The 19844-nt window shown below is 38.6% G+C and overlaps 1 protein-coding gene across 5 annotated transcripts in view; it reads left to right on the top strand.

Moving 5' to 3' along the window:
* The window catches only part of TSC22D1 (TSC22 domain family member 1), a 91964-nt gene that overhangs the window by 1082 nt on the left and 71038 nt on the right, over positions 1–19844 (top strand). Inside the window, exon 2 of one of the 5 annotated variants that reach the window (XM_057374730.1) lies at positions 89–2952. In XM_057374730.1, coding sequence (XP_057230713.1) covers positions 122–2952 — 2831 coding nt within the window. In that variant the 5' untranslated portion in view covers positions 89–121. Of the gene's footprint in view, positions 1–79; positions 2953–19844 lie in introns of those variants that run through there. The other 4 variants (XM_057374729.1, XR_008965894.1, XM_057374731.1 and 1 more) reach the window with 4 other exon arrangements.

The following is a 19844-nucleotide window of genomic DNA, read 5'->3' as shown; positions in this document are numbered from 1 at the left end:
TGTGTGTGTGTGTCTGTGTGTGTCTCTGTCTGTCTCTTTCCATACCGGGGGATTGCACTCTTAAAATACACCCGATACAATGCACCAGCCTGACTCAGCCGCAGACATTAGTGTTAGGAAGATGGCGCACCCGGCGATGTTTCCTAGAAGGGGCAGCAGCAGTAGCAGCGGCAGCAGCTGCGTTACTGCTCCCACTGCACCAGGTACCGGCGTTGGGAGCGCTGCCCTCTCCAACGAGGATTATCAGCCGCCTTTGCTGGTCCAGCCGCCGCCTCCATCTCCTGCAGCAGCTTCAACAGCGGGTCCACAGCCGACACCCCCTCATCCACAAAGCCTGAACCTCCTCTCGCAGTCTCAGCTCCAGCCACAGCCCCTTGCGCAGACTGGAGCTCAAATGAAAAAGAAAAGTGGTTTTCAAATTACCAGTGTGACCCCTGCTCAGATATCAGCTAGTATGAGCTCTAATAACAGCATAGCTGAGGATACAGAAAGCTACGATGACCTGGATGAGTCTCACACTGAAGACCTGTCATCTTCAGAAATCTTGGATGTGTCTTTATCCAGAGCCACTGACTTGGGAGAACCTGAGAGGAGCTCTTCTGAAGAGACTCTGAATAACTTCCAAGAGGCAGAGACTCCTGGGGCCGTTTCTCCAAACCAGCCTCATCTTCCTCAGCAGCATGCTCCTCTGCCTCATCACCCACAGCCGAGTGTTGTGATCAATGGAAGTGTTCATCCCCACCATGTTCATCATCACCACCATCTTCACCACCACCATCATGGACACCATCATCCATCACATCCTGGGGTGGGYACTGCCCCAGTTTCTGGAGGACCACCGCCCAGTCCATCATTTAGAAAACTGTCAACAACTGGAAGCTCTGACAATGTTATATCAACTGCACCAGTTTCTGCTGCATCATCCACTGGTTCCCTGGCATCTGCCATGTCTAATATCCGCACTACGAGTACTCCTGGCAATTTAGGTATAGGTCCTGCTACTGGAACTAGTACCTTAAATAATATTGGTGGTGGTGGTAGTTCTAGTGTGGCAAGCAATGTGCTTGGTACTATAAATTTAAGCAACATCACGAGTACTGGTAATGTAAATGCTTTGTCTGGAACTAGCAGCAATGCTAATGTGAATATCTTGAGTGGTGTTGGCAATGGTACGAGTGCTTCCTCTAGTGTCATTAACAATGTTACTAATCCAACTGCAGGAATGGCAGTGGGATCAAGCCAGCAGCAGCCTGCATCTGGCACATCAAGGTTTAGGGTTGTAAAGTTAGATTCTAGTTCTGAACCTTTCAAAAAAGGTAGATGGACATGCACTGAATTCTATGATAAAGAAAACACTGTTGCAGTTTCGGAGGGAGTAGCAGTAAACAAAGCAGTAGAGACGATAAAACAAAACCCTCTTGAAGTGACTTCTGAAAGGGAGAGCACCAGTGGGAGTTCTGTTAGCAGCAATGTAAGCACACTGAGTCACTATACAGAAAGTGTGGGAAGTGGAGAAATGGGAGCACCTACTGTGGTACAGCAGCAAGCATTTCAAGGTGTGGGTCCACAGCAGATGGATTTTAGCGGTTCTGCTCCTCCAGCRATTCCAGCATCTAGTATACCACAGAGTGTTTCTCAATCACAGCTTGCACAAGTCCAGCTGCATTCTCAAGAACTAAACTATCCACAGCAGAAGCCAGGGGTCCAACCTCCTGCACAGGCCAGTCTAACCACTGTTACTGGGGTTCAGCCAACCCCAGTTAACATACTAGGTGTATCCCCATCTCTGGGTCACCAGCAACCTGCCCTTCAGAGTATGGCTCAACAGCAGCTGCCATATTCGCAGCCGGCGCAGCCTGTGCAGACTTTGCCAGTGGTGCAGCAGCAGCAGTTGCAGTAYGGACAACAGCAGCAGCAGCAACAGCAGCAGCCAGTTCCTACGCAGATGGCCGCAGGTCACGTTAAGCCGGTGAACCAAAACTCTATCACGGGGGCTATGCCAGACTACGTTCAACATCAGCAGATCCTTCAGACTCCAGCCCCTGCCATGCAGCCAAGTTCTACAGGAGTTGCAGCTGGGCAACCAGTTGCCCAGGCACAGGGCATTCAGCCTTCAGTGCAGGCCCATCCAGCTACTGCCCCAGCTCAGCCTGTTGCACATGCTCCAGCAGCAATACCAGGTGTAGCTGCCAGTGGTCAAATGTTAAATGTTGGGCAGCAAGGAAGCGTAACTGCTGTGGTGCAACCACCATCTGCAGCAAACCAAATTCCACCTCCAGTTATGCCATCAACGGCTGCTCCTCCATCTTCCCAAGTAGTGCAGCCTGTGCAGACAGGAATAATGCAGCAGGGATTACAGGCTAGTGCTACAGGCCTTCCTCAACAAATGGTCATAGCTCAGCAAAACACCTTGTTACCTGTGCAGCCACAGGCACAAGGAGTGGAATCTGTAGTCCAAGGGATGACTGGTCAGCAGCTGCCTGCGGTAAGCCCTATACCRTCTGCTAGTACTGTTCCTGCACCAAGTCAAGCTGGTTCAGCTGTGCCTCCTGGCATACCTTCTGCTTCTGTAGGTTTGGGACAGCCACAGAGTATAGCACAGGCATCAGCTGTACAGAATGGCAATTTGGCTCAAAGTGTTAGTCAGCCTCCCTTGATATCAACAAGTATAGGTATGCCGGTGGCACAGAGTGTGCCACAACAGATGCCACTAAGCTCTACCCAGTTCCCCGCACAATCACTAGCTCAGTCCATTGTAAGCCAAATTGAAGACGGCAGACGCCCTACAGAACCTTCCTTGGTGGGTTTACCTCAAGCTGCCAGCGTCGAGAGTGGTGGTGGAGCATCGGCCGCTTCAGATGGTGGTAGCAGCAGCATGCCATCCTCTGCATCCCTCTTTCCGCTGAAGGTGCTGCCGTTGACAACACCTCTTGTAGATGGTGAGGATGAGAGGTAAGACTGCCTRTAACTTTATTGAAAGATGGACTGTCTGATAGTTTGATATGTACTAACTTGCAGGTCTTGTTACAGCCATTCTATGAAAGGAAGCAATGTGATGTTTCTGTCTAATTAAAATACTATTTCTCAGGTCTCAGCACATCCAGATATTGTATTAAAGAACTTGTTTCTCTCTTGAGGGAGTGGGTTGTATTGATTATGCTTTGAAACTGCTGTGTGGGTAAATTGTGTTTTAACAGTCTGTTCAGTGTGTATATTCCCATTATGTAGAGGAAGACAGAAGAATACTGTGGAGTATGGGTATGCTAGTGTTGATTGCAGTTTAGATTATTTGTTACACTGAAATAATTCTTTTTMTTAGGTAGACTTTTTTTCACAAGCCTAGGCTTCATCCTATCTCAGCTTCTCTCTTTTAATTATTGATTTTATCAAGGTTGTGATTCTGTGGTGTATTTAAAACCTCTTTGACAGCCAAGAGATGCTTTAGGTAAATGAGTATGGTGGGATGAGGGATGTTCAGCAACATTGTTGTGGCTCTTTGAATTGAACGTGGGGTACTTTTGGTCTTGATGGTTTTGCTTCAAAGCATTAATGCATGGTGAGAACCGCTCAGGTCTATGGAAGGATGGTGGGCCTTTGAATCTGCACCAATTCTGTGCARTTAGAGTAAGAAAACTGTATTTTTTTCTCATTTTCACCATTTCAAACTACATGTGTTCTCTTGCCTTCACCTTTCAAGTAAATGACCACCGCCTTAATAGTACGTGTGTGAATATTCTCATTTGACAGTGTGAGTAGAGAAGTTGTATCAGTTGTGAAAGGCCATTGTATGTGTAGGCTGAAGTGATGAAAACATTAATTTTAAAGTGTGATGGTTTGATATTAATTATATGTGGAAAGTCCTTAATGTATTGAGGACCTCTTGTGATATGGGTTTGCAGCTGGCTAGGAACACTGGTGCTTCTTCCAAAGAACTTCTTGTCTAAGAAGCTACGTTAATGGGAGAAGTAACTTTTAACATTAATAACCCACCTTGGGAATGTGGGGCAGGACAGAAAAAAACACTAGAAAAACTGAGATTTGGGTGAGGAGATCAGGCGCTAAACAAAAGATGGGAAAGATGCTATAGCAATGGGAGGTGAATCCCTTTTTAARTACCTTCTTGGTGCAATAATTTAAATCAGGAATAATGCAGTGGCCAGGTTTTATTAAAAAAAAAGAAAAAGAATAAAATGGTTTGCTGGGAGAGGCTGGATTCTTTTCTTAGTATTGAAAATCCTAACTCTATCAGCAGTTTCTGATTATGTTGATCATAAGGTGTTGACTGCCTTAGTGGCTTTCATCATATCTTTCTAAGATGCCAGAGAACTGTAATGAGTAGCAGCTTGTCTTCCACAAGTGCTAGAAGACAAGTTCCAACACTGTTGCATTCTGATTGTTTTTTTTGTCAATAAGTACGTGAAGGTGGAAGAAGACAGATTGAGGTGTTAAAGCAAACAGTGTCACCATTATGCTGCTAGCAGTTTTTCAGAGATGTTTTTTGTTTTCTTTCATTTGAATTTTGTAAACCAAGACACTAATCCTTCTCTTCATGGGCTCCGTTTCTGTTTGGTGATATGACATGTTTTTATTGTTATATGATTGTTGATTTTTTTGGGTTTTCTTTTATCAGCCAAAAAATCTCTCTAAGCTTTCTGGGGATCCTAGATGAGCAGGAGAATCATAACCTTATTGATATTCAGTGTTTTAGAAAATGACATCTAGAATGTGTCTGTACCCTGATTTTAAGAGCATATGTTAGCAGTTTGTCATGATTGGTAGTTTTTTCAGAATGTTTAAATCCCACAGGGTAACAATAGCCAGAAATACCTTCTTCCTCTCTTGTTTGGCTCGCCAAAGATCATATCCTTTCTTCTCCCATGCATGTTGCGTCTTTGTTCAATCTGTCATCTCCAGGTAGACTACACTTTTGTTTAGCTGCAGTTGGAAAATCATTTAGATTCTTTACACAAAGCAGGATATGACTCTGTTAAATGGAGACCAAAAATAATTGTGGGTTTTTTGCATGGCAGTAGTGGCCGGGTCACTTTTGTATACTGTCAGACAGTTTACAGCAGCACGTCTCCCTGTATATCTGTATGTGACATTAAAAACCTAGTGAGATTGCTTCTGTTTCCGCTTCCAGGGGATCTCAGGGCAAGGTACTTACATTACATTGTCATCTTGACTGGAATTTTGGGCTGGAGCTTAGAGTTCCTTACTCACTAAAGGGAGTGCAAAGATAAGTTATTATTCTGCTTGGCGCCCCACTTCCCTGGGCCTGGGATCTCTCTAGTTAGAGTTTTTTTGCTGGTTTGTGAGATTATTCCCTCTTACAGGAAGTGTAAAGGGTAGTGTGTTGTAAAAGGACATATTTAAGAAGTAGGTGTATTGTAAGTATGTGTGTTGGAAGTCTTCATTTCTCTCTGTCTGATCTACGCACGCATGTATCACTGAAGATTTCTATCAATACATCCCAAGTGAATCTAACCCTGGCAAAGGAAAAGGTAGAAGAAAAGAAGTGAGTGATGACATAATTGGGCCAGTGAAGAAGCTGTAAAATTCCATTTAGCGTGCCTTTGAAAAAACATCTGACCCACGTAATACCTTGTATAGATTAACTCCCAGCTTTCCTTAAACCTGTATATATTTGTGTTTAAGGCCGTGCCAATATCTTTAAGTCTTTAGTCTGTTCAGTTTTTAGAACACCATTTGCAGCTCTTTTTATGCCTGTTATCAGGGTACAGCCTTTTAAATATAGACAGTGTGGAATGYATCTGCTTTGAGAACCGTAACCTTTATTTCCCCTGTATGAATGACTTATTTCTAGTCATAGTGAAGATTAGATATTAAAAACGAACCGCTTGGCAGAATGCCGCATGGAAAAATAGTTTTCAAACCTTAATAAATAAAGAGAGGCTAGAAACAATACTCTGTACATTCTGTATTTATTAAAAAAAAAGGTAAAATCAAACCACTGAACAAAAAAAACCAAACCCCCAGCAAAATCACTAAACACCCATAGTTCCTTTGACTAGTCTTTAGCCTATTGAATATGCCATAGATGTTTAGATGTTTATATGTTGGTAAATATATAATCTCTTTCATTTTTTGGTCTACAAAAATGCTGGCCAGCTTTTTCTTTATTAAATACTTTTTTCTTCTCCTTAGCATRAAGCATGGTAATGGATTTATTTTAGAGTATAATTCTTACGTAGTTTCTTGGATTTGGAGTAGTTACCTTGATTTATTYACTATAGTTATTAAATCTTGCTGATTTTAGACATGGTCTTTTGAGTTTAGTTTTTCACCTTCAGAACTGTAGAAGATGGCTTTTATTTTCATGTGTTTGATATTTAAGCGTGGAAGAATGCATGTTTATACCACAGTGAATCTTTTTGTGTATTTATACTTAGTGTTGAAAAATCAGTTTTACATCTTTATAGACAATGCTTTGCTGTGCAAACTTGCAGTAAGATTTTTGGATGGATTTACATTATTTTTAAGTTACGTGTAAAATGAAAACTTTAAAAGTCATTGTGTTTTACASCATTTATAAAGGCTGCTGTAAGTGAATTTTAAAATAATTTAAGCTGAAATGTTGTTTGCCATTGCTCAAAAGCAAATTTTGTGAATCAAATATAAGAGAATTGATAACTACCTCCCTGTCTTTGGCAACATTTCCTGTAGAATTGTTTGCATTCTTTAGGCTGGTGCTAGTTGTGTTCACCTGTTTGTGTATTTCATCCAACAGTGAAGGAAAAGAGAAAGGAGAAGTTCATGGTAAGCACAACAGACATAGAGATTTAAAGTATTTTTTATTACGTTACAATCTCATGATTTTTTAAGAGAAATTTTTATTGCAAGATATTGCAAGTTTAGAAATGTTTTCTGTGTAGGACATGTGTTTTGGCTTGTTACTAAGYTTGTAGAGAGGCTGGAATATCAAACTGAACATGAGAATCAAAAGACTTTGAGCAGCCTTTGAGAAATCTCTAGCAGTARCAGTAGTAACTGGTACTAGATTGTAAAGTCAAGTACAGTCAGGAAGCTGAATTATGTTCATGTATACAGCTGTATAGTGGAAAGATACAAACCAGATTTTTAGATATATAGTTCAATACTTTTTAAAGATTTTAGTAAGCAGTAGTGAATGAACTAAGCAAAGTAGAACTGGAAGCTTCAATTATATTTCTGGTGCAGTAACTTTTACGTACTAATTTTGATTTTGTAAGTGGGTTCAGAGTTTATATGGGCTTTTTTGTTTGCTGGAAGTTTTGCTTCTCTGTATTTGGTGAAAAAGGGAAAAGATACTTTACAATGAAGGATATCTGGTGGATTAGCATAGATTTATAGTGATATTATTTTTAGTTGCTTCCTAGGGGCACTGTTACTATTTTCTGTTTTGCAGATTTTTAACTTGGTGCATAGACTTGCCACCATTTTGAAAATCAGGTGATTTGAGTTCTAGGAAATGATCTATTGAAAAAGTCTGTTTATATCTTCAGTTGAGCTTTCTGTGGAGCTTGGAAAAATTGTTAACCTCAATAATGGTAAGTCAAGTGAATAAACAGAGAGAACTTTGGTGAAGAAAATTTGCTTGCTATTGTGTGCTGCTGACAAGTCCAGTTTCTCRCTTCATGTGATGGAATAAAAAACCTGTTGTTGGTGGAATTGGCTTTGTTAGTTCTGTTCTGAGTAAAGAACAATGAGGAATTTAGGGTGTGCACCCTGTATGTCTGCTAACCAATGTGTAGGTGGCAATACCTCTTTTGATGGACCTTTCCTGATATTTTTTATAGATGCATTTTCTGTATGCCATGATATGCTTTGAACTGAGGATTGCTACAGTACTGGGTATTGCATTGTATTTCAAGACAGGATGAACCAACAGGTACCAGAGGGTTGTCAAAGCAGTAATTTAGCACTTGAAGGAAGATCCTGAGAAATTCATCYCTTCAACTGACTGATGTCCAATAAACATTCTTTAGATTGCAGTTTTGGTTGCTCTTTGGRGCCGTGAGTTAGTATGAGACCATCTATGTATGCATATGTGAAAACAAGCAAACAAGRTTTTAAAATGTTGAAAACAAATCATTGTTACTGTGTCAGGATTTGCATTCTTTTCAGGCTAATCTGGAAATTAGAATTAAAGACACTGACAGATGGATTCGTAGTGAAGTGTTTCAGCCTTTACAAGTTACCATGATCTAGATAGTGGGCAACAGAGTAATGACTGGTAAACTAGCAAAGTTAGCAGAGTGGGCAGGGAAAATAAATAAAAAACAAACACCACCACCCCTTCCAAATAACCTCAAACAAACAAACAATCCCAGTCCAACCCAGCAACCCCCAGTATGTTAATATATTTTGCTTAGGCGTAAGTAAAAAGGTATAGGTATGTGGTCAGCACACCTTACAATGAAAAGACCCCGTAAAACCTGTTCATCTTACAGATGATAATAAAGTAAATAAGCCTTTTCAGACCTGTTTCTGAAAAGACAGCTTAGGAAGTGCATCAAATTGTTAACAGTAGTATTGCTAGTATGGTCTTTTAAACAAAAAACTATGCATGCCTGAATATCAGTGTAATTATAGCAAGTGTATTCTTGGTATGACCTTTCTGGGAATAATTTGCGGTCTGGGTTTGCAGTGTGATGTAGGTGAAACATAAAATTGACTAGAAAAGAATAGTGTGTCTTTGTTCTCATTGATTTAATGTGCTGGGTTTTTTTTATTCTTCTGATTAATTTATGAGACTAAAATGTGTGTGTAATAYGTATTATACTTTATCAAATGACTGAAAACTTCTTAAAGTGGGCCTATACCCTTCATAGGCTGCTAAAAGCAGTCCTATTAAGCAAAAGCATGCTTTAAAAYAGAATACTAAGAGGGACTAAGGGTAAGATGATTCAGTAAATTATTTCATGGTAATGATCACTGTAAATAAACTAGTTTCTTCGCAGCATGGTTGTATAGGAAACTATAGCCTAAAGCTAAGATGGGAAGAGTTCTTGAGTGACTCGAGATACCACTTTATTTATTTTAGCCTGTTCTAAAGCATTCAGAATTAGGAATTCTATGATAGATGTGTGGCATAATTATAGTATCAAATTGGTGCACCTGATCATCCTTTCTGTCTTTAATGTCTGGGAACACTTTAACTCTTTGTCTGCCTTTGGAATTTGCTAACAAAGATAGTGATTGTGCTACAGTCAGTGATGTAGAAATTCTTATCAGCTCATTTTGTTCAAGCCTCCAAACACCTATTGTGCATTGTCAGTTCTGGAAGCAGGGTTTGGTTTGTGGTTGCAATTAAGTGCAAAAATCTCCATCTTCCGCTGAAGCTGAATTGACTTTCCCAAGAGAGAGGTTTAGAGGTTATAAACCTCCGTTTGGCAGGCACGGATTGTAATGATGCCATACACGCAAATGGTAGAGCCTGTGAGGGTTTAGGTGTTCTGTCACTGTTGGGTACCTTATAGACTAGGTGACATGCTAGTAGCTACTAAATGAGGACTTCTGATTTTGGTGCTGTGCAGAAATGATGAGTTATACTCACGATGTTCAAATACATCATTATGCTTTAATAATGGGARCATGTTCAATTCTATGAATTTTTTTGTACTTGCAAAGTAAGATCTTTAGTATGTTTTAGTAAAATGGAAAAGTCACAGTGAACTTTTTCACCATTTTCTTTGCGCAGGCAATTGCTTTGTGATTATGCTTCTTTTAAATTATTTTTGCATTATTGTGTACCAGAAATAACTCCTGACTTTTGTCTACTCTTCTCYACTCTGTATTATGTGGGTTTTGGTAGGTGTTTGTGCTTTGTGTTTAATGGTTTATTATGCTGTTTTGAGGTGCTGGTGAGGCTTGCCRTGCTGATGACCTTTGACAGTCAGGATGTAAATTTAACAATTGTAGACATTGAGGCTTGAAGTTCTTGTCCCAGTTCCTGTTTCTTCTTGCAGTGCAGGGTTAGTGGTGGTCCCGAACAGTAAAAGTAACTTATTTTTTGCCACAGAGAATGACTGCCGAAACAAACGACTCTTTATAATTAGCCTTGCGTGCTGGAGGTTGTAGGTATTGTACACTCTGAAATGGATATAGAATTTTGAAAGTACATTACTTCCTACTCCATTCTTCTAAAGTAGTGGGAGGTTTTGTTTATCATTATGGCTGAGAAATTTAGCACAGTTTTGGAGCTTACAGTAATCCTTGAAGAGCAACAAATGCAGGTACCATTGATGCTTTTTTCCCCCCCGCAAAGAAATTCTCAGAAAATGACTTGGTATTTGTTTAGTTAAACTTTAGGGGTATCTTGATCATCTGTTTATATACTTTTGAATAATCCATTCTTTCAAGTGCAATGGAGAAGTACCATCTTTTAAATTGCTAAACAGACACAGAGGATCTTCTCTAAGTTTAGACTTAGAGATGGACTTACTACTAGATAAATGGGACAACAGTCTGTTAAAAAAATGTAGGCATTCCTTCTAGTAAGATAAATTTGATAGCAACTGGAAGTTGGTTGTGGAGTGTTTTATAACCTTCTGCTTAAGTGTGTTAAATGACTTTGCCAGGCATGTTATTTCAGCTTCTGTGTGATTTAAGTATTTTTCCAGCCTTCATGTTTGTATGTCTTGTCTTTTTTTTTTTGGATAGGTTTTTGGGTTGGTTTTGTTTTGGTTTTTTGTTTGTGTGTTGTTTTTTTTTTTTTTTTTTGGATAGGTTTTTGGGTTGGTTTTGTTTTGGTTTTTTGTTTGTGTGTTTGGCTGTTTTAATTAGCATGCATAGTAGGGAGTTTTCAGGGCTCTGATTTCTTGGTGTATTACTGAGTTTTGAACTTCTCCAGCAGCTGTTTAAGCAGCAGTGTCCAAGTACTGTGCTAAGTATTAGGGACGGTACTGAAAGCTGCTGAAAATGTGGATACACATTCAACAATAGTCTTAGTGTCTTAATGCGTTTAATAATAGGGTTCTTTTTTACTATTGTATTGCAGTGTAGCTTTYAATGATGAGTTACACAGGTAACATAATTTCAGCATACAGTGCTATTACGGTATGGTTATTTCTTCATCCTCCGTRTTACACTGGGTTTGTTTGCCCTGTAAGATGACAAGGTGTAGAACAAATGTAAGTTACACCATCTTTTTGCAGATGTTGCTAATCTTTTATTTGTAATTCATTGTCTTGTACGTCCTAGTTATTGGTAACTGAGTGTTAATCTTTTTTAGTGGTTACATATCTAGTCAGTAGTCCTTTTAATTGTGTAAAGTGTTAAGTTTCAGAATATAGTATCCATGAAGGGTTGCTTATGTTTGATTTATAAAGGGTGTGTTCCTTTMAATCCTTGTAAGCAAATGTAAGTTATAGAAATAGCTCTTAATGTTTCTCTATAACTTGAACTCTGTGCAGTGTAAGAGGGATCAAATGCCTGTCAAGATGAGAGAAAACTTAAATGCCTCTTAAGCTTCCTCTGACCTTCATTTCACCCAATTCCATCACAGTTGTATATAGATGATACAGAGATGATGACTGGCAGTCAGCTTATATATAAGAAATGGTCAGAATATAGCCATACTAAATTTGTTTCTATGTATTTAGTGCTTTTATAGCTATTGAGGAAGACTGTAATTAAAAATTAACCCAGTAACTCATGTATGGTTGCTTTGATGTCTGTTGTGACTGCAATTTTGAAATACTTTTCTTTTTAAAGARGAGCAAGCAAAAATTTCTCAGGCAGAATCTGAATAATGAGTGACTTGTTTGGCATATATTGCCACTGGGCTGGGATAAACAAAGGAAAAAAAGGCTTCTGTAGATTTCCTGGAAGATTTATTTTAAGCTTTGTAATTTTACTGGATGTATATGTGTTGAAATATCATAATATGTTTTTGTACCATATGAAAGATTCCATATTTTTCTGAGGAAGTCTGTCTGTGGACTATAAACAGCATTTTAATTTGTACTTCCAGATTGAGCCTGACAGAAGTGGAATGCTTTTCTTTCCCTTTAGGATTTCATGAGGATTTATGCTATAATACCATGTACATAGGCACGTAAGGGGAAGGAGAACAACTTGGAATGTTTCATAATTATTGTATGTGTGTCAACCTGTGCRCAGTTAATTGTCATTCTTCCTTCATGTCACTTTCAGTAGAGGATTCTCAGACTATAACCATGTCTGAAATCTGGCAAGGAAGGATTTTGTAGTAATGATTAGTTTATGTTCAGCGTTATGGTTTGTTTGTATTATAAGTTGTTCAGTGAAGGATCTTGACCTGGCCTTAACTTGAAATGCCCACTAAACATCTTGATTAATTTGTTTTTGAAATCCTTTGGTCTAAAATTCTTAAYACTGCCTTTTCTGTATGTATGCATATGAGAATATACAAAGTTTTTTTTCTAAACAAAATAACCTGAAACAAATCTGCTGGTGGAAAGAATGAGCAATTGCTGCTTTTACAGTGCCATTTCTTGCAGTCTTACAAAATAAGACCAAGTGAAAATAAAAGGAACCTTGAGTTAATGAAGATATACTTTCAGTACTTGTTAAATAATTTACTGTAGCACTCAAGTGAATTCAAGGTATAAAAGTACCCCTTTAATCTGTTGAATGAGGTTATTATGTTAAGAATGGATCAGCATATTGCACTGCCAAGTGTTTCTTTAGTAGGCCTAATATTGCAAATTGGGTGAAATGTCAAATTACTCATAAATGCTCAGGGATTGGTGTAGGATGTACGTGTGCCTCCATGTTATTTTCTTTTCTTTCCAAGTGTACGAGATTCCTTCCAGTTCTGTAATTGCTTGTGAAAAAAAGGAGGTTTTTGAGCCTGTATATGATTGGAGAGAGAGGAGGGAGGGTAGAAGGTGTGAAATGTTTGTGATGCTGGTTTTGGTTTTCTTCTTTCTTTCTGGTGGGAAAAGGGATTTTAATTTTTGAAATACTGTCAGACATGCAATGTGTCAGTCAAGTATATGCATTTGTTGGCACTGCAGCCTCTTAATTATGGTATAGTAGCTAAAAGGCCGACTTGTGGATTGGTGCTCTGCTTTGTTGGCTGCTTTATAACAAAGAGCAGAAAACATTATCTTGAAGCACTTGGTGTCTGATGTCCATATAACTTCTGAACTGATTTTGAGACCGTGACACTTTAAAGCAGACAAAATCCTAAATGTTTTTAGTGCTTTATGGAAAAACAGAGCTGCAAAGCAGGGTAGTAATCTGTGTGTTCTCTGTTAACTGTTAATAATGAAGTGCATCATCTCTGGAATACCACTGCACTGAAAATAGTTTGAGCTGCCATTTCATCATGGAAGTGTAAGGCAGCCTCTTCAGGAGGTCTCAACAACTGCCCTTGCGGTGCGTAGACCTGTAATGCTGCTTAGTGTTGGAGGTGGTGCTGACACTGAACGGTCTTGTTATTTCACTGGAATTTAACATGTAAATGGAAGATAATGGTTTGCATCAAGATACTTTCAGCTTCTAGCATACCGYGATCTGTGTAAAGAGAAAAAGAAATACTAACATGTTGCAGCACAAGCTGTGGTTATCTTCACTTTTTACATTTTCTGACCATCAGAATCCAGTCCGGGACCTTTAACATGTATGTTTACTGTCCAAGTTGTTAAAATATTTAGAACAGGTTTTTTAAATTCCTGTGAGATTAGTGGATAAAAATGTTTTCTCTGAGAAAGCTCTCCAAAGAATTGAAAGGGCATTGAAATTGTGTGAAGTGTTCATATGTATTTTCAAGTAGAGGATTGATCTTAATATTTACTGATATTTAGGTGTTTAAGCAAGCCATGTAATCCTCCTTTTTAATAATTCTTATTTGGGGAGACATTTAAGGGAACTTGTTTGTTTTTCTTAAATTCTATTTTTAAGAAAGTTTCCTCCTATTCCAACTGCTGAACGTGACAGACTAAACCATTCTTAATGTTTCAGGAACATGTAAATGTCATAAATATATAAAATGTTCTACTCRTTTTCATATTGGAAGAACAACAGCAACAAACAACAAAAACCCACCCAAGCCCTGCAATATCTTTTCGTTAAATGGTGAAGTGTACATAATATGTTAGAATRTAAGTCTGATCAATCTAAGATCCATGCAGTTATCCTAAATCCTAGACTTCCATCCTTCTAGTTTGGCTTTAAAAATCCAATGGTTTAGTGAATTTACAGATAATCTTTAAAAATACATTCTCAAAGTTGCTGTCAGGTACCTCTGGATTAGGTCTATAGCCTTTGTGATTGTAGACAAATCTTGTTATGCCTTTGTGTGATTACTAGAGTCACACAGATTTCATTCATCAAATGATACTGTCATGTAGCTGTGCACCATTTGACATAGGCAGCTTGGCATTGTGAAGTCTGCGCTCAGATTTGGTCAAGTGTAAGTTTTGGTTGTCTGTAGTAAATGTAATATGTATATGTAGAACTTCTGTGAATTTCTATGTTAGGGAGTTCTTAATGCATTTTCTACTAAAAGCATCAACTTTCTTGGATACCATTTTTAAAAAAATGTGACTGTAATATGGAAAATCATATTACATGAAACAAATGTATTCTGTATCGTTTTATAACCTAAATTACATACTCTAATCCTAGGTATACATTTATAATGAAATTATTAAAATGGTTCGTTGCAGTGTGGAATTGAGTGTGATGGTTAACCCTTTTTAATTTTTTCTCATCTGTCGCATGTTTTTCACCACTGATTTATGTTGTGTGCTTCTTATGAAGAGGCAAGATTTAGAAACAAAGCCATTTCAGAAATAATGAGGTTGCTGGAAAGATCTGCATTTTGTTCCAGAAATAAGAGTTAAAAGAAGTAACTACCATTGGTAGTCTAATACTCCTAAAGTGACCACAAGAGAAATGTACCAGAAGTAATTGCTGGGAAAAGTACGCTTTTTTGTCATGAAAGAAAATCCAGCCATGTCAGAATACTGTTTAATTATAGTGTTTGTCAGTGAATGTGATTAGTTTCTGTGAGATTGTTCTTAAGTGGTGAGCAAGCGTTGTTTTTAATCTCAAACTGGTAAGAAATGGTTTGGAGTACTGTGTCTGAAGAAATTACCAATTTTTTTCTCATGAAGCAAACAGTTTTTCTGTCTAAGTATTGATGTGGTGGATTTTACTAAGATTGCATGGATAGGAAATGTGAAAATTAAGACTTGTCAGTTCTGGCTGTTTTGAGAATAAAAAGAGAATAGAAGTTGTGTTTGAAGCATGGCAGTGAACCCTGAAAATGTCAGTGTCATTGCTGTTGACTTGATTTTCTTGAAGGATGATCAAATTGCTTATAAGAAGGGTGTCTAGAAATGTACGTGTGTCCTCTTCGGTATAATTTCTTGAGAGGGGGTAGAAGMGTTTATTCTCTTAATCGTTCATGGCCAGAGGCCTGCTGCCATAGGAAGTAGTGGCTAGTGGTGAAGCATTCGGCCAGCTGGAGTGGGTTTTGTTGGGAGTCTGGCTGGTATGACTGAGTGTTATGGGGATGACATATGTCCTTGGAAGTGACTGTTTTAATTGATACTTAACTGTTGAGGTCAGGACCATCCAGATTTCTAAGCAATTGTTTGGAGTTAATTGTAGATTTCCTAGGTTTAGAAGGTTTTRTGTGTGTGCAAATTGCATTTTAGAATTTCCTATTGTATTTTCTTTGCTTGGTTTGAACTGTTTGTGTTTTAGCTTTATTATATTGCTCTGCTTACATGCTGAAGTACAGGCTTCAGAGCTTTGTTCTSCTTACCTGATAACGCTGGGAAAATGTAACACTTGCCGAGCAAGGCTATGCTGCAGGAACTAATGAATCCTCGTTTTAAGACTGGAATGATGTTTTACAGTTGTCCTTCAGCTTTGTGTCCTATGCTTTTTCCATTTGTCCAGTTTCGTTCAGTTTCTGTCATTCTTTGCTTGAGATATATGGTAAGTACTTGGGTTCAGGAAAGCAAGACTTCTGTTGGTGAGTCTGAAGCACAGAAGCAATAAAAGTGGGGTAAGGAGAAGAATGATATGAGTGATTAACTAAACTTGGCATTCTGCTAATTCCTTGTCAGGCTGTGGGAAGATCTCCATTTGTGTTATTTTCCCTTCTTTGTTTTCTCAGAGAGTAATTCTTACTAAACCAGAAGCCCTTTGTATTGTCCTCATAGACTAGGTTTGCTTGCTCCAAACATTTAGTGTCCGTAGGAAGTGGAGCCAGTGTCGGGGTCAGTGGCTTTCCTTTTCTCTTACGTCACWCATACATTCTGCAAGTACAATGGAGTGTCTTACCCTGGTCATTTTCGCCTTCSTAAGGATTTGTCTCTCTTACTATTACTGTGGTGGATTAATATGTTTAAGAGTTCAAAATCTCTTGCCAGATGTGCCAGAAGGGTAATTTATTTTTGATATGGACAGACAAAGCCCAAAATTAGGAAGGTACTTTAACTTGGTTCTTTGAAAACAAAAAGCTGCTGTGTTACTGGGGCCTGTCCTACAACATCTCAAAATTCAGTTGTGGTGGTGTATTTTTCTTAAATGACAAAAGATAATCTATGGGGATTAGAAGGAATTCAAAATGAAATGACCAAGTAATACCTAAACCAAGAAATAAATCTCTAAAGCTGAATGATAAACCTACATGAGACTTTTGATTGAGACAATGACTCATAAAGAGCCTTAAAGCTATGATAGCATATTCGCTTTTTTGTACTTTAAATTATAAATGAGGACTAGCTTAGATTATGATCTAGACTATATGTGCCTTCAAATAATTTGGGAACGAGAGGCCATGGCTAAAATTGCTTTGGCTGATATTAAGAAAAGTTTTGTCTGTGGAGCTCATTGCCCCAGGATCCTATGGAGACCTGGAGGAAAGGATGTGTACATGTGTATGTATGCTTATGTACGAACAGAATYAAAATAGTGCATGGAAAATGAGAATACTTTTGGCTTCAGCTTCTAGTAATTAGGGGAAGCAAGTACATCTTTTGAGATAGGTGATGGTRGAAGCTATAGCAGAACCTTTTCAGTGACTTTTGGGGTATTTTGTGCTGGCAACTACTGAAAGCAGGATAGTGCTTCATACTTACTCACAACTAAAAATAAAATCTAAAATTCTTTAAATTTAAGCTTTATTGAAACCAGCACTGAAGTATGAGGGCAGGAGAGAAAACATTGGGTCAAATGGGAAAACAGAGGTACGGAGAGTGGCCATACATACCTTTGACTATTCACAGAGTCACAGAATTGCTGAGTTGGAGGAGACCCCCAAGGACTATTGAGTCCAACTCCTGGCCCTGCACAGGACATCCCCAAGAGTCACACCACGTGTCTGAAAGCATTGCACAAATGCTCTTTGAGCTCTGTTAGGCTGGTTCTGTGACCATTTCCCTGGGAAGCCTCTTCCATTGGCCCAACCACTCTCTGGGGGAGGAACCTTTCCTAATACCCAGCCTAAACCTCCCCAGACACAACCTCAGGCCATTCCCTCGGGTCCTGTCACTGTCACCACAGAGAAGAGATCAGTGCCTGCCCCACCCCTCCAGAGGAAGCTGTAGCTGCAATGAGGCCTCCCCTCAGTCTCCTCCAGGCTGAACAGAYCAAGTGACCTCAGCCATTCCCCATGTGGCTTCCTCTCAAGGTCCCTCACCATTCTCATGGCCCTCCTTTGGACTGTKGATTATAGAAATGTGAATAATGGCAAGTGATTGTGGTTGATTCCATGGTTACTAAAAGATATCTGGGATGCAGTGGTGTGTTCTTGAATTTATGGAGTAACAAAAGTTTAGAGGTGTTGCACCTTTAAAGTAGGAATAAGTGTAACAACTGCTATAATCTGTCAAAGCATAGGTCAGAAATTAAGATGATGTGTAAGTAGAAGCAAGATACTTATGGTTTCATTAAGAATAAAACCACTTATTCATAATTATTTTTCAGGAAGCTGGTCTCGTGCTTGAGAAATGTAGTGGTCAGCATAGCAATGGCTCAAAATAGCATTTTGGATGCTATAGCACTGGCATTAGAGCCTCATTGGCAAACATTCAGGAGGCCTGTAAAAGGAGAAAATGCCTTAAAGTTAAAGGTTCAAAAGCTTCTGTTTAAATTTAAATTAAATTTTAAATTTCATTTCTGTTTAAGTTTAAATTTTCTAAAATTTTCAAATTACATGCCTTTTTATTAAAATATTTCAGAGTGAGCTTAAAATCCTGTAAAAACACACTGGATATCAAGAATTCTTACTGTCAGAACAAAATTATTAAATTGATTATAGGAGGGCATGTAGGGTAGGTAGCTGCAAAGATTTGCTCAAACTGTACAGAGTAAAGTGGTTGCTGTAACCAGTCAAGTAAAAAGAAGTAATTTCAGCAGTTGGATTTTTCTGTTCTTCCTGCTTGTGTATTTTTCAAATTCATAGTTGTATGTCTGGTTACACTGTAGACCYTTTTAGGTCAGTTCTTCTTTCCAAACACGCAAGTATGTTTAGTGGTTATGTGATGGAATTGAGGTATGTTTGTCCTTCTGCAGGGCACTGCTGGTACCAGAGGGAGTAGTGGCCTCCTTCTCTGCTTCTCCCAGTTACACATGGTAGTTACATCCTGCCTCTGGGGAGGAAAGATGCCTTCTGTTGTAAAAACCCCTCTTAGGGTGTCCGTGGATAACTCTTAATAGCTGCTGCTAACGAATAAATAGGCAAATAGCAAGCATTTAATATTACCAGGTTCTCARTTTTACTGCTGCCTGGAAAGGACTTTGAATAAAAGATGGTAAATGCTTCCTGTGCCTTCAGTTGTAATTGTAAATACTGTTACAAAACTGCTCTGAAATGTCTTCACAGTAAAAGAAAAGAGAGAAATAGACATTTCAGGTTGTTTAATGTTCATGTAGTCATGTTTGGAACGAGGCCACTAGGAGTTATATTTCTAAAATGTGTTACCAGGGCTCTGAGATCTGGCGTAAGTCTTCAAAATGCCCTCATCACAGTGCCCTTTTTTTCAAATATTTAAGTAATTAACATAAAATGAGGAATTTGACTTTTCGCCACTAATAAATACTGGAGCACGTTTTCCAGGAGTTCAGAGTTGCTGGCATATCTGATTCTTTGCAGATCAGCAAGCACGTCAGAGGTCACTAAACCCTAAAGGAGACAAGTAATCTACTTAGGGGTTTGTGGTTTTTTTTTTTTTTTCTGACTTTATTTATAACTTCTTGTTTGAAATGTATTGAAAATAGCTTTCTTTGTGTTGTATCTCTGCTTTAATCCATCCAGCAGCAGAGGAGAATGTTTATATCTTGTCCAGTGTTTGGAAACGAGTGTTGTGCTTAGACAAGACTTGAATATGATTTCCAAAAGGGTACCATTATGGGAAGGACTTGGGTCAAAACCTGGGTTAAGACAAGCACCTGGGTTAAGACAAGGTACTGGATCTGCCATTTCTCTCCAGCTAAATATTAGTATTATGCTTGATCTACAGCACCTKTTCCAGAATCCTGTTTCAGAGGCTGGAGGAGCCTGCAAACTTTTCAGGGGTTGTTCTTGGCGTTTAGAGTGGATGTTTGATTAGGTTTTAAAGTTGAGTGTACTGTGGATTATATAGAAATAACAATTGCCATTATTAAAGTCAATAAATAACCCTAGTTGGTATTTACTGTATAGAAAATGTTACTTCAAATAATCAGGTAGCATTGAGGGAATTATTCCAAAAATACAAAATTCAAAACTCAATGTAATATACTCCATGTCTTCACATGACATACAACTAATGTGTCAGGCCCGTTAACAAATGTGGTTTTGGTCATTATTAGTGTCTTGGATTCTTAATCAATTTTTTTCTGTCTATATCCTA

The sequence above is a fragment of the Malurus melanocephalus genome, unplaced genomic scaffold (genome assembly GCF_030028575.1).
Source record: "Malurus melanocephalus ecotype Western Australia unplaced genomic scaffold, MMel_1.1 scaffold_231, whole genome shotgun sequence".
Lineage (NCBI taxonomy): Eukaryota > Metazoa > Chordata > Aves > Passeriformes > Maluridae > Malurus > Malurus melanocephalus.
The sequence above is the reverse complement of the archived record's forward strand: the minus strand, read 5'-3'. Positions and strand labels throughout refer to the sequence as shown.